At 42.4% G+C, this 14802-nt stretch overlaps 2 protein-coding genes across 3 annotated transcripts in view; both read left to right on the top strand.

Annotated features, from left to right (window-relative positions):
- The window catches only part of ca8 (carbonic anhydrase 8 (inactive)), a 17813-nt gene extending 14264 nt beyond the window's left edge, over positions 1 to 3549 (top strand). For both annotated transcript variants that reach the window (XM_023424047.1, XM_023424045.1), the window contains exon 9: positions 2802 to 3549. The gene's annotated coding sequence lies outside the window, so the exon portion shown is untranslated. The remainder of the gene's footprint in view (positions 1 to 2801) is intronic.
- Positions 3550 to 8654: 5105 nt separating this feature from the next.
- On the top strand, positions 8655 to 14797 carry LOC147818090 (uncharacterized; the record flags this gene model as incomplete). The annotated part of the gene is given in 4 exon segments (XM_087178708.1): positions 8655 to 8697; positions 10347 to 10464; positions 11374 to 13196; positions 13199 to 14797. Coding segments are annotated over 3 exon segments (3522 nt in total), but the record flags the coding sequence as incomplete, so codon positions are not given.
- Between the last annotated feature and the right edge of the window lie 5 nt (positions 14798 to 14802).

Genomic DNA, 14802 nt, shown 5'->3' with positions numbered 1-14802 from the left:
GGGGGGGGCACCAGATTTAGCTCAGCAGGGCTGCAGCAGGACGACAGGGCAGAACTTTTTGAGCTCAGACGGAACAACGAGGTGAAAGACAAAGACAAATGAGACTTTTATAGTCAGAGTCCGAGCTTTGAACTAATGAGAACACAAGAGACCCGAGACGAGTTCTGAATCTCTGGGGAAATTAAAGGCTAAAACAGCTGGATCCTACATTTCCCATAATGCAACACGGTATAGGGTTCCATGATTGACTTACAGAGCACAGGAAGGAAGACCCAAATACAAACACACAAGCTGTGTCCCGACTCAGGGTGTTCGCATCCCTCTGACGCTGCGTCTGAAGACTGATTGCGTCACAGCGGCGCGACTCAACGTTCCCATTTCAAAAGCTCCTTCAGAGAAAACGCGCCCTCCAACAGGCGGATCCTTCCTGGTTCAACCTATCCCAAGATTCATTGCGCGCCGGTAAACAACAGCAAACAACACTGACGGAGAGCCCGAGGATTACACCGTCAGATGTGAGTCATACGAAGGGCCACAGCTTTGCAGACCACGCCCCCTAGAATTGGGACACAGCCACAAGCAGGATTTAATGAAGAGGCTCATAGGCGAGAGCTGGATCCTACATTTCCCATAATGCAACACAGTAGCATCTTTTTATTAAACCCAATGGGGTTTTCAAGGGTGCATGCCTTATGATGATAAACTTCCTGTGTCAGCTCCCCTTCAAACAAACGACCTCTTCGTGGATGTTTTAATGCAGTCAGATTATTTTAGGAGTTACGATCACATGACAACTGATACAGTGGTTTGGTTTCCAGGATTTATTTGAAATGAAGTTCTTTTATTGTGAAAGTCTGGTGTGTTTTTCACATTCTCGGTGACAAAGAACCGACTGCAGCACAGTTCACATTCAAGGGCCAGAGGGGTGAGAGTAAGAGGAAGACTGTGGAGGAAGAAGTGGAGGAACAGAGTTGTTGAGAGGCGGGAAATAGAGGGGCACTGTGGTAAAGGGAGGTGAGAGAGCCAGAGTGATGAAGGAGGAGGAGAGGGAGGGCAGGAGAACAGAGGGCTATTATTTGCACTGTAAGTGGACACTGATCCGGTCCCACCGGCTCAAACCCACCTGAGACCAGAGACCTGTGAGAAGGAGCCGGAGGTCGGATGGAAAACAAACATGACGGACGTGAAACGTTTTATAACTTTTCCTTTTATCTACTTTAAACTGGATCCGCTGCAGAGCTCATGACCGATGATACAAAACTGAAAAATCCACAAACTACATGAAAAAATAGGAGGAGGGGATTCATACAGAGAAGACAGCTGGTTTTCTTCTAAACCTCAGAGCTCATGAATCAGGTGTGATCTGTATATATGAGAAAAATAAAATACATAAAGATCTCGTCCTGCTGCCGTCTTTGACCTGAAATGAAATGAATGGTAATCGTCCTCTAACAGAGCTGGGAGAGTTTTATATCACTTCCTGTACGTAGCAAACAAGCATTTTGTTCCTGTATATCAAGCTGAGACCAGAACATGAAAACGTCATCGTCAGATTGTGATTGTCACACAGGACTCACTTCCTGGAGTCTCGTCAAACGTCAAGTTCGCGGCAGATTGGATGACGTATATTTGAGTCACAACAACTTCCTCTTTTCACGTCGAAAAAATCAAAATTCGCCATGCCGCCACGAACACGCCCTTCAATGAATCCTCTGAAGCTTCACAATCTAGCGTCACAAAGGTCTTTAGATGGAACGGTCCAAGTTTGGAGACGATGTGGTTCATTCTTCAGGAGGAGTTCATTAAAGTACAACGTCTGTAAATGACTAAGTTCAAAATGTCCGACTTCTTCTTGGGTTTAGGGTGTGTCTCCAAAAGATCAAAATATGAAACACCTGCCTGACAGTTTTTATCTTCAGGGACTGTTCTCGGTACTTGGGCTCTAATCTAAAACACAAATTAATACAAGAGAAAAGTAAACGCAAGTGGGCAATTTTCTCTGAATGACAAGTGTCATGACATGATCTTATAACAGATTAATTAGGACTTTAACACATTAAGAAATCTGTCGGGAAACTGTCAAACAGCTGTTTCACTGAGCGACTCTTTCATCTGTGTGTGTTACAGCATTTATTAACACGTGTGTGTGACACGTTACCGACAGAATGAGTCAGAGTGAGAACCTCGTTCCGAAGATGAAATTTAATATTTTTCATTAAGATAAATCACAAAATGTGTCTGTAGCTGCAGATTATGAAGAAGAGTGTCAGTTACTGCTGCGTTTCCACAACAGACAACTGCAGTTCAATGTCACATTTTTACCACATTATATATAATAACAGCTGGTATCTGCTGATGATGTCTTATAACGACGTTCGGTTCGTCCCTGCTGAAAGAAGTCGTGAAGCTTTTATCACATTGCAACGTGAAGCTTTTCGCCGTGAGGTTTCAGCATCGTAAGCCGTTGTTTCTGTCGCAGCTTTTAGGCTTTTGTTGTTCTCAGACAAAGGTGGGAAGCCATTTTACTCTGGCCCCTTCGCTTTCATTAAACCATGTGGTTTTTCGTGGCACTGCAGGCGGACAGGTCCTCAGCTGTCACAGAGCAGCTTCAGCACCTTCCTCATCAGTAACTCCGTCTGCAGTTTAAATATTTCCACTCTGAGGTAAGTCGTAAAAGCTGTAATACTACAGGACCTATAAAAACTTCCCTCCCCTCTTTCCGAAGTTTCTCCCAGCTGTAGAAAACATCTGGTTTCTCTTTCCCCTTTTACTCTCATGTATCCGTATATCTTTCATTTCAGGAGAGAAGAAAGACGAGGCGGGAAAAGAGGAACGAAGAGAGAAGAGAAGGAAGGTTGATGTTGACGAGCTGCAGACTGAAGGTGGACAAAGAAGCTATTGATAACACACCTTCACCCTGTGCTTCATGTGTTTATGTGTGTGTGTGTGTGTGTGTGTGTGTGTGTGTGTGTGTGTGTGTGGCTGTCCTGATCAGATGATAGAAGACCGATACAGTCAAAACAAGAGGAAACATGAACCACAGAACACACACACACACACACCTTCACTTCACATGTGCTGTATACATCAAACTGGAAAGGAGGTCACAAACAGCCTGTCATGGAAAATGTTGACGTTTCACTTCTTGTGTTTGTTCAGCAGCAGTTTGAGCCGAAGTTCACTCTTACACGTCAGTTAAAAGCATTTGCACCGTCCTCGTTTCTCCTCCTTGAATCTCTGATACAGTTTTAATGTCATTTTCATTGTTAAAAAGCCGAATATAAAGAATTGTGTGCCACGTGTCAAAGACAGCGAATGTCTTGACACAGTGTTTCCTGTTAGCAGCTTTAATACAGAGTGTTTGTGTCGGAGCCTCCTGTAACACCGGTAACACTACTGTCTTCACTCCCTCCATGTTGTTTCAGGAGGTGTGTGTGTGTGTGTGTGTGTGTGTGTGTGTGTGTCTTTAGTGTCTTAAAGGTACGGTGTCTGACGAGTGACAGTGAGAGCTGAAGACTCACCAATAAACCACAACACTGACTTACTAAACGCTGAGCTGAAATGGTGTTTTTGTTTATATGTAGAACCAAAGGTGAGAGTAACCTGGTCGTCATGGAGACTGATCTGTAGTCTGTAACGTCTGTGTCTAATATCAATCAAAACAATAACAAAAGATGACATTGGGTGGCGTCATGAAACAGCGTGGGATCATGGGAGTTGTTGTCTCCTCCCGGTTTAAAACACTGAACGAAGCAGTTTGACATTTAAAGTCAGAGTTTGAGCGACGCTGTTCGGACGACAGAGACTCAGGGAAGAGTCGGAGCTGAGACTGATGCTAACCTTTGTTCTGACTGTTTCTCTGATAACTCATGAACCAGACGTTCAGCAGGTTTTCACCAGCAGCTGAATCATCCACAGAGGTTTCCTCCTCTCCACAACAAACACACCAGGAGATTAAAACCAGAAGAAACACCGAATAAAACACTTTACCTTCAAACATCAGAGAAGCTGTTCGGCAGGCTCCTGTGTCAATGTGGAAAAGTTACAGATCATAACTTTAAAAGACAAAGCAAATATTATGTATCTGTGTGTGTGTGTGTATCCAAAAAGCCTGATATATGTCACCTGAAGAGCATCACTGTCATCCAAAAACACATGAACACACACACACACACACACACACCTGTCCTGCTGTTACAATTACTCACTAGAGCACCAAATGGATTAATCCGCAGCCGAAAATAGTCCTTGACAAATGCACTATATCCTCTTGTTTGAGAAAAACAAATGCAAAAGAAAAAGAATGAATTATATATTTGTGACCCATTGTTACTGATATTCACCTTCCTCAGTTCCTACTAATAGATGATGCACCTGCGGCCACACACAGAGTGAGGACGTGTGCAGGTAACGAGAGACAGACCGACACATTGTTGGTTTGGTCTCTCTGTGGAATTACTTGACAAAAACAAAAAACATGGACAAATACTCGTCTTATCCTTTGAACAAATATGGAGGATTAGATTATTTGAACACATGTTCTGTTCAGTCAGCTGTGTCTGAGTGTGTAAGTCAAATGCACCTCGGGGTTGTTCAAATATTTTCTGGAAGATTTATCAAGGTGTGGCTGTTTGGTGTCAGGACAACACGGGCTGACGCTCACTCTGTTTAATCTCCCCAGGACAAACTGGGTGTCTCAGGTATCCTCTGCTCAGGTGCTGTGCAGACACACACAGGTCTCAGGACGTCGCACACGACTCGACAGTTTATTGTGCACATTCTTGTGTTAGTTAATGTCCCGCTTCAGGACTTTTTATAGGCTCTGTTTGGATCCAAACCCCACCAGGATGAAACTGTGTTAGTGCAGCAGATAATAATCTTTTAAATGTGGATACAAGCACCAAAGTTACTGTACTGTATGGTACTGGATGTTTATGGAGGCCTTTAATTTTTAAAATCCCATTAGCCACTTGAAATGTTAAAATATAAAGATGGCCACCATTTCTGGCACAGGAAAACACATATTTTACCACAGAATTTTACCCACGAGACAGATTTCCATTTAATCCAATGTTTTAGACTCTGAGGATGTCGGATCACAACTCTTACATTTCCTCTGCACAAAACACAATGTGTTTACAAACCTTTTATGATGAAGCACGAACCAAAAGTTCTGTAAGACAGTCTACTTGTTTACTTGTCTTAACATTAGCTCGCTAGGCTAACTCATTAGCACTAGGCTAAATTGTGCCAAGTTTAGAATTTGTATCCACATTTGAAAGATTTCCCTGAAATGTGCAGTTACCTGCTGCACTATATATATACAGTATATCTGCATCAAACCAGATTTTTATTGTATAATTACTGTAAAAAAAAATTGTAAATGTTAATCAATGCAAAACCACATCTCCCACAAGCCTCGTTTCCTGGGGCCTCTCATTTGATGCGCTATTTAACTCCAATCTATCATCTTAGCTTATTTTCTTCTCAAAGTCATAATGGTAATGCTTTAGTGACACATCTAAATTTATTGTGATTGGTTTAAAGGAATTCATTTTTCGGTAGTTACCCTTTAAACAAATATCTCAGGGGATATGTTTGAATTTGTTCTATTTTACTAAAATGCTCTATCTTTATTGTTTTTTTTAATTAGGAAAAATTATAAAACAATCCTCTACTTTCCAAAGGAATATTAAAACTTACACTACAATAAACCATCAGTGTCTAGAATTCTTTTCACAATCTATAAAAACCCTGTTACAAGTAATTAAGTCTCATATTCTGCTACTGGGATGAAACGCTCACATTTGTTCCAGGTGCCTTGATGTTTATATGAAGGATTTACTGTCAGCATATTGTGACGGCGCTCTGACTCTGCCATGGCCTCCGGGGTTGTCTTGTCCTCGGTTGCTGCTTCTGTTTTGTTTCTCTTCGGGTCCTGGGAGGCGGAGTTGGCGTCAGTACACCTGGGTGCACCTGGCCAGTCCACCCACAATGCATTTGATGTTGTTTCTTTGGTGTGGTCGTACTTTTATTTTGCACCGTACAAACACCACCTTTTCATGCATCCACAACATCACTGAACCTGACTGTCCATGTCATATATTTAGTTGGTGTGTTTGGTATTTTATGTATTCTTCACTTCAAGGTAAATCATGGCCTAAGAGTCGCGTTGTGACAAATCCTATCAACACAAACATCAAATACATCCTCTCTGCCCACCTGCATGGAAAACTATGAAACAATTAGTACTATTTACCCCTTCAAAAGCACTTACTCACCAAAACCTGACATGGATGAGCCCCCAGTTTGTCACAAAGCAGCTCTTAGGCCTTGACAAACGGAGGGAAATAAACACAATTTAACTTGAAATAATACAATACAATACAATAATACCAAATACAATAACTGAATATATGTGAAATGGGTAGTTAGTAGAGTTGGTGAGTTGATGTATGAAAAGGTGGTGCTGTATGCTGCAAAATAAAAGTACAACCAAACCAAAGAAACAATGTGGTGCAAGGGGGAAATCCAGGGATGGAGTGAGAGGAAAACAAGGGGGGGTAGATGGTCTTAAATGCATTGTGGGTGGAGTGACCAGGTGCACCCAGGTGTACTGACGCTAACTCCGCCTCCCAGAACCTGAAGGGAAACAAAACAGAAGCAGCAACCGAGGACAAGACAACCCATGGCAGAGGTTGTGAGGGAAAATGGCCTGAAGATGACAGTAATCATAATAATTATGCAAATAATTATCAGCTCCTGTTCCACCATAGCTAATGTGGCTTTATGTTGTGTCATGAATATATATTTTACTTAAACTAAAACTCCTCTCTCATCTTTTGTTTTGCCTCCACTGGAACTTCATAAATTCAACTTTGAAGACGTGAGTGATGGATAAAATAATCAACAAGTGACGGTGCTGCCCTCTGCTGTTAGAAGTGAGGCACTACAGGTGGTGGACGGTTCCGGTCACAGCCAGACGAAACGTCTCAGACAATCCACTGGGTTCTTTATTTAGAAGTAGAAGAAACAAAATATGTCTGTGTAAGTTCTCATTCGTCCAGGTCATAGTTATCTCTTTCTCAGATTAAATCGAAGGCAACTGGACTTGTATTTGTCTGTGGAAGACTTTCGCCTCTTATCCAAGCGGCTTCATCAGTTCTTATGTATTGGTCTCTCTAGTCCGCACTAGTCTGACCAAGAAAGTAGAGTAGGACCCAGGTATTTAACCTCTTGTGGGTGGGTCCACCAAAGTACCTGTGAAAGTACTGGTGACCTGACCCTAAGGACTGTCGTTCACACGGGATAACAACAGGGTCACCTGACCCTAATGACGGTCGTCCACATGAGACCACAACAATGGTCAGGTGAAACCAGTATTTTCACAGGTACTTTGGTGGACCCACCCACAAGAGGTTAAATACCTGGGTCCTACTCCACTTTCTTGGTCAGACTAGTGCGGACTAGAGAGACCAATACATAAGAACTGATGAAACCGCTTGGATAAGAGGCGAAACGTCTTCCAGAGACAAATACAAGTCCAGTTGCCTTCGATTTAATCTGAGAAAGAGATAAGAAACAAAATAAAAAAATAAATATGTTAGTTTCTTTTTCTAAGTTGAAGAACTTCTAACCTTATATCAGTCCTTATGTGAGCCTCGTGAGTTTCCTGAAGCTCAGTGAATGTGATATCTTTCACATTTATTCACTAATTACTAATTTTGCATTATTTGATTAACCAATTCATATAGAGATACAATTAGACTAGAATAGATTTGTGAAATATCAAATCTTTGAATTACTTGTAAGTGATTCATAATATATCAACTACTTGTAATTCACTGATTTGTTATTGATTGTTTCATGATTCACTTACTAATCATTGACAATCTTCTATCAATGTTTTGGAATTATTATTTCATCGTTAACAATAAGTGACTTCTGATTGTACGTTATTATAAAGTGTTGCCCAATAAATCACCCTGTGAACCAGCATTCTGCCTCTGTGTCTGCATTTCACTGTCTGAACATGCTTGAGGTCAACCCGGTTACAGTCTGCAGCAATACTAAAAACCACATATGAAAACGTGTTCTGTTGCTGTTTTATGTAGCTGTAGCTCATCCAGTGCTAGCCCGTCGTTTGCCAGTGGTGGGATGTACACAGCCGTAATAATCAGAACAGTAAATTCTCACGGCAGGTAGAATGGCCTTCACCTGAGCTTACAATATTAGAGATAAGGGGAACAGTGTCTTCCAGTTATTTTAGAGTCCTTACACCAGTTGTTGTGCATGTATTCACACACAGAGGTGGAGCTGCCAAGTTCCCCAATAAAATAATAAACTTCAAGAGATAAGATGAGAGATAACTTGGATATGCTATTCCATTTTTACATTTCTATTAAACTGGGAACTTGGATCACACTGTTAGTCATTGGGAGATGTGGCCGCTACAGATGTTTACAACTGCTTTGAATAACTTTATGAAAATATGGCTCATTGTTTAAGCTAGGGTTAATTTCTGATCATGCCAACGGCCTTTTGAAGAGAGGATCAGTTGAACTAGTGATACATGAACACCTGCTGACATCACATATAGGTGTGTCTCACATACTTTAAAATTTAAGCTGCTGCTTGACTCCGACATTACTGGAGTCACTGTCGAGTGGAGAGGCAGCTTCAGCTCTACATGTAAAGGTCTGTCTTGCAGTTTGCTCAACTTTATTCTGGTGTTATATTCATGGGCATGTTGTTGTAAAGATTGTATATATCTTACACTTTGTGTATTTTGTTTGAATGCTGGGGAATCCTTTTATTCTCAGTGGAAATGATTTGGTTTACTGAATGGTAAAAACAAGAGTTTACAGATACCAACTCAACTGCTGGATTGCAGAAGCATTCTGACTGGGTTGTGGAGGGAGTGTGCTCCCTCACAACTTTAATCACTTTCGAAGTCATTCGATTGAACATCAGGTTTTATTTTGAAATGGAAAAGCTGAAAAAAGTGGATGCCTGTGGCTCAGGTGGTAGAGAGCATTCTCCACTAATCAGGAGGTTGGTGGTTTGATCCCCGGCTCCTATAGTCTGCATGTTCAAGTGTCTTTGGGCAAGATACTCAACTTGAAAGTAGCCTGACGGTTGTTCTGTCAGTATATGAGTGTGTGAATGTACACTTGTAATAAGTATCCGGTATATGGATTAGGAGCTGTGTTTCAAACGAGACTACGAGACTATTAAAGCGCAGTGCATTTAAAAAGGGAGCTCTCAGAGAGACCAGCTCATGTCGTGATAATTATCCCATTAACTCTAGACAACGGAGTTTTGGGTGTTTTCAGGCTCCGTCAGCTCCATTGTTATAAAAGCAGCCACAGAAGTAATTCCTGCTCACCCAAGGAGAAACATCCTCTGACTCTCAGAGCACATTCTGCATTTGTTTTGCACTGTTCGGCATTGGTACTCAACTTCACACGAGGCACCATTATGTTGGGGCATTGGTGGTTTATCAATTATTGGCTATCATAGACTAATAAAATAAAAGCTTCATATGACACATGTTAACTTTAAAATGAATCAAAGTTCCCCCGCCCTTTTATTTGCAGGAAGTTTCAGATGACTGCAGTTGTGAGGTAGGGGCCCAAGACAAAAGAGATGGTGGACTAGGACAAGAACTAAGTTGCACACTCTTTCCATTCTGGAAGAAGTGGAGGTGCTGCAGGGCTACAAATACCTGGTCTTTCACCTTGACAATAGATTGGACTGGAAGTGTAATATAGTGACTGTCTACAGGAAGAGACAGAGCAAACTACTTCTTGATGAAGCCTAGGTCCATTAATGTGCACAGCGAGATGTTGCATGTCTTCTACTTGTCTGTTGTATAATTTTCTTTGCAGCCATCTCTTGGGGCAGCAGCATCAGAGCCAATGACAGTAAGAAACTGTGCTGCGGCTCTGGAACCCCTGAAGTTGGTTGTTGAGAAAGGGTTGATGCATGAACTGTTAAACAATATGGAAGACTTCATATCCCCTACACAAACTACTTGTCAGACAACAGGCTCCTTCAGCTCTGATGTAATAAGGGCTGCTACAGGAAGTCATTCCTGCCCACCCCAGTGACTCCCCTCTGAGCCAGTAGAGGAAAATCACCCTCTAAGTGGCAAAGCATGAGCACATTATTAATTTGTTTTGAATACTCAGAGCTACATCTGAAATCTGAGATTTTTGTGAATTGCAGCTGCAACACTGCAATTTCCCTTTGAAGATCAATAACATACTTTATCTAAAGCATCATAGGACTATTTAATTAGTTACATGTTTTAATAATTAAGTACTTTTTTTTTTGTTTTCCAGTTGAAATTTATTGACACCATGGCCTCATCTGGTGATGACACCATAGAAATTGCAGCCCTGGGAAGACCATTCCAGCTTGGCACACTGTATGACTGCCGGAGGGATGTTCTTGTTCCAGGTAAGATCTGATGAATGTCTCAGTTAACCTTAACATGAATACACAAATAAATAAACCAATCCCCAGTTTAAAGGTTCCTTAAACGAGATTCTAAACATTAATATAGTGGAGTAGTGGCATCCTGAGAAGAGAAAGAAGTCATACCCCCTCTGTGTTATAATCTGAGCTTCTCTGGGTTTTGTTTTGGTAGCTGGCAGGTTAGTGTATGTGAGTCTCTCTTTGTTAAACCATTGGTCCTCCCCACATCAGTACAGTAGTACAGTGTAGTACACAGTGTTCAGGTGAAAGTGACCCTCTAGAACTTCCTCCACTAAAGAAATAAAATTTCTGCTAAAAAGACGTCCAACAAATAAAGAGATGAGACTGAAACATGGACTGGCCACAGGCACTACTGACCCTGGTCAGCCGGTGAGTGATCATTACATCCATAAAGTTTACCAGCTCCATCAGTGCCATTTGTGTGGCCAGTCCAAGTGGATCAGTTCAAGGCTGAATTTCTTTCCCAGTCCGACCATGGAGCCAATACTTATCTGGCTTTACTGAGAGGATATCTCATCAATGCTAGAGTGGGTTGATGGTTCTGGCTGGATTGTTTTTGTTAGATGTCATGCACACAGGGTCCATTTATTCAGTTGTGCTCCTGATTGTGTGTTTCGTGGACACTTTCCTTGGGCTTCATAATGCCTTGCTGGAAATAGAAAGGGGGTGGGGGGGTTGTGGAGGCAGTTGTTTTGGTCTAAGATGCTGGTGGCCGAGTGCGACATCTAGTGGAAATGATGATCGTTTACAGAACTTTTAAAAAGTATATGTATCATTTGGATAACAATGCTTAATGTTAGACATATAGGCTTAAACTGTAGTATCTGAAGTCTTTGTTGACCTAACATTGTATCATTAATTTGTCAACAGGTGTAACTCTGTGGGATCCAGATCAGCTACAAAAGAATACAAGTGTACAACATCAACATAACACTGAATTCAATGTCACCGCATCAGATTCCATTGAGGAGAAGTCAAATTTATTAAACATCTCTGGCTCTCTGAAGTTGAGTCTCTTGGGAGGACTGGTGAATGTGGGAGGATCGGCAAAATATTTCCAAGACACAAAGAAATCTCACAAACAAGCCAGGATGACTCTTCAGTACAAAACGACAACAAAGTTTGAAACTTTAACGATGTCTCACCTGACTCATGGACAGGTATCTCATCCCAATGTGTTTGAGGATGACACTGCCACTCATGTTGTCACAGCCATCTTGTACGGAGCTGGTGCTTACTTTGTGTTTGACAGAGAATCATCATCAGAGGACGATAAGAAACAAGTGGAGGGGGAGGCGAAACTCACCTTCAATAAGCTGAAATTCCTCACAGCAAAAGGTGAGGGATCACTCAACATGAATGAACAAGACAAAGCAGCAGTTGAAAGATTTAGCTGCACATTTCATGGAGACTTCAAGTTACCTGCCAACCCAACGTCCTTCAACGAGGCTGTGAGTGTTTACAGAAACCTTCCCAACATGCTGGGAGAGAATGGAGAACATGCTGTTCCACTCAGGGTGTGGCTCTACCCTCTGGTGAGGTTGGATTCAAGAGCAGCAAGACTCCAAAGAGACATCAGCAATTCTCTCATCACATACTCATCACAAACAATCGAGAGTCTAAACCAGACAGAGATGAGATGCAGTGACATAATCAAAGATGCCGCAGCAACAACATTTCCTGCCATGGAAAAGAAGGTTCAGGATTTGATGCAGATGTGCAAACGGTACAAGCTTGACTTCATGCAGAAGCTCGGTAAAGTGCTTCCTTCAATCCGAGGGGGTGGGAAAGAGGAGAGTGCCATGGAGGACATCCTTAAGGCTCATGAGAAGTCACCATTCAATAACAAAGACCTGGAGCAGTGGCTAAAAACCAAGGGGAGGGAATCAGATACACTGAAGTCCTTCCTTGAACAACTGGAGAAACTAGGTATAAAAATGGACGACAATTTGGATCACCTCTTGTCTGATTTAAAGGTCAGAAATATTGTGTGCTTTTCCTTTACCTCAGTAGACCAGCCTGACAGTTTCTTGGTCAAACTGTCAAATCATCTCAGACCAGCAGGAATGATGGACACTGCTGGAGAGTCCTCTGATCTACAGAGCAGAAACACAGAGTGGCTCTCCACTGATACCAGACAGATAATGAGGAAACAACTACAACTGTTTGAAGAACTGAAGAAATTGAGCAGCAGTGCTGACACCAAATTCATATTTGCATCAAAATATGATGGAAGTCATCCTGGGGCATGTATTTTCATATATGAAGAAGGGTCTGACGATGCAGTCTGCTTTGTTCCTCCATCAAAACCTGCCACCCCAACAGCTACTGCTGTGTCACATGACAGCGTAACAGTTACAGTGTCTGAACCAGACTCTGCCACTGTAGAAACCAGAGTAGAATACAGAATCAGACAGAGACAGGACACACAGTGGGCATCTCAACCACTGAAGAAGAACCAAGACGCAGTAACTCTGTCAAGACTCAGGGCAGACACTGAGTATGAGATCAGAGCCACAGCTGTGGGCAAACTCAGCTACGCTGTCAGCAGCGATGTCTGCAGTGCTGTAACCCCCACAGCGGCTGGTCCACCAACTCAGGTGAAAGACACCAAAGTGGAAGCAAACTCTATCACTCTGACATGGAGCGTCCCGTCTGTCCAAAAGTGTGAATGGGTAAAAGATACATCATTGAGTTCAAGAAGGAAAACAGCAATGAATGGCAGAGCAAAGACACCGGGAAGGAGGTGTACACCTTCACTTTGAAAGGCCTGAAACAGGATACGGTCTACTCCATCAGGATGTGCACAGATGTTGGTGTCGGAGTCAGTCTGCCCAGTGAGGAATTCAAGATTAAAACTAAGAAAAAACCAATGGATGAAAAGGAGTTCACTTTGCTCCCAGGTGATCCACCAGTCTACCTACTTAATCTGGAACAGGCAGGAGTTCGTCAGTTCAACAAAAAGGTTTTTGGAAAGGCACCAACCAAAAACCCAGCAAACAAAACCATCATGGTTGTTGGAGCCACTGGATCTGGCAAGACCACCCTCATCAACGGCATGATCAACTACATCCTAGGAGTCGACTGGAAGGACAGCTATAGATTTAAACTGATAAATGAAGAAACTCAGAAAACACAAGCGTGCAGTCAGACCTCTGAGGTGACAGCCTATCAGATTTACCACACAGACGGTTTCCAAGTTCCTTACTCCCTCACAATCATCGACACTCCAGGGTTTGGGGACACGAGAGGAATCAAACAAGACAAACAAATCACAGACAAAATCAGAGAGTTTTTCTCCGTCGAGGGTGGAATTGACAGCATTGACGCAGTGTGCTTCGTAGTGCAGTCTGCCTTAGCTCGTCTGACACCCAAACAGAAATATATCTTTGATGCCATCCTCTCCATTTTCGGGAGGGACATTGCCAGCAACATCGTTGCTCTGGTCACCTTTGCTGATGGCAAATCACCCCCAGTCCTGGAGGCGCTCAAAGAAGCAGAGATTCCATGTGCCACAAACCCAGATGGATCTATTCTCCATTTCAAATTCAACAACTCTGTGCTTTTTGCCGAAAATACAGGAGCCAACACTGATGAGGAAAACTTTGATCACATGTTCTGGAAAATGGGGGAAATCAGCATGAAGACATTCTTCAATCATCTAAGCAGCATGGAAACCCAGAGTCTGACCTTGACAAAGGAGGTTCTCCGAGAACGCAAACAGCTTGAGGCGACTGTTGAGGGGGTGCAGACAATGATACGAAAAGGTTTGTCTAAACTGGAGGAAATAAACAACACAAAAGCTGCACTACAACACCACAAGACCCACATGAAGGAGAATGAGGACTTTGAATATGAAGTAGAGGTTGAAAAATCTGAGAGGATTAATATTCCTCCAGGAGAATTCATCATGAACTGCCATGGGTGCAACTATACCTGCCATTATCCTTGTGGCATACGAAGAGATGAGGATAAAAGCGAGTGTTCTGCAATGAAAAATGGAAACTGCACAGTGTGTCCAGGAAAATGTGTATGGAGTGTCCATTTCAGCATGACGTACCGGTGGGATATAAAACGTGTAAGAGAGAAAAGGACATATCAGGCACTGAAGAAGAAATATGAGGCAGCGCTGGGAGAGAAGATGAACTCAGAGAAAATCATTAAACAACTGGAAGTAGAATATGAGCAGGTGTACTTGCAAGTTACAAAAATGATGGAAACGTTAACTAAAAGCCTGCAGCGTCTGAGAGAGATTGCACTACGTCCAGATCCTTTGTCCACTCCAGATTACATTGATCT

This window comes from Seriola lalandi, unplaced genomic scaffold (assembly GCF_002814215.2).
Source record: "Seriola lalandi dorsalis isolate HSWRI2012SDOR001 ecotype SW California unplaced genomic scaffold, Sedor1 jcf7180002054702, whole genome shotgun sequence".
NCBI classification, from domain to species: domain Eukaryota; kingdom Metazoa; phylum Chordata; class Actinopteri; order Carangiformes; family Carangidae; genus Seriola; species Seriola lalandi.
This window is presented reverse-complemented; position numbering and strand designations above follow the sequence as displayed.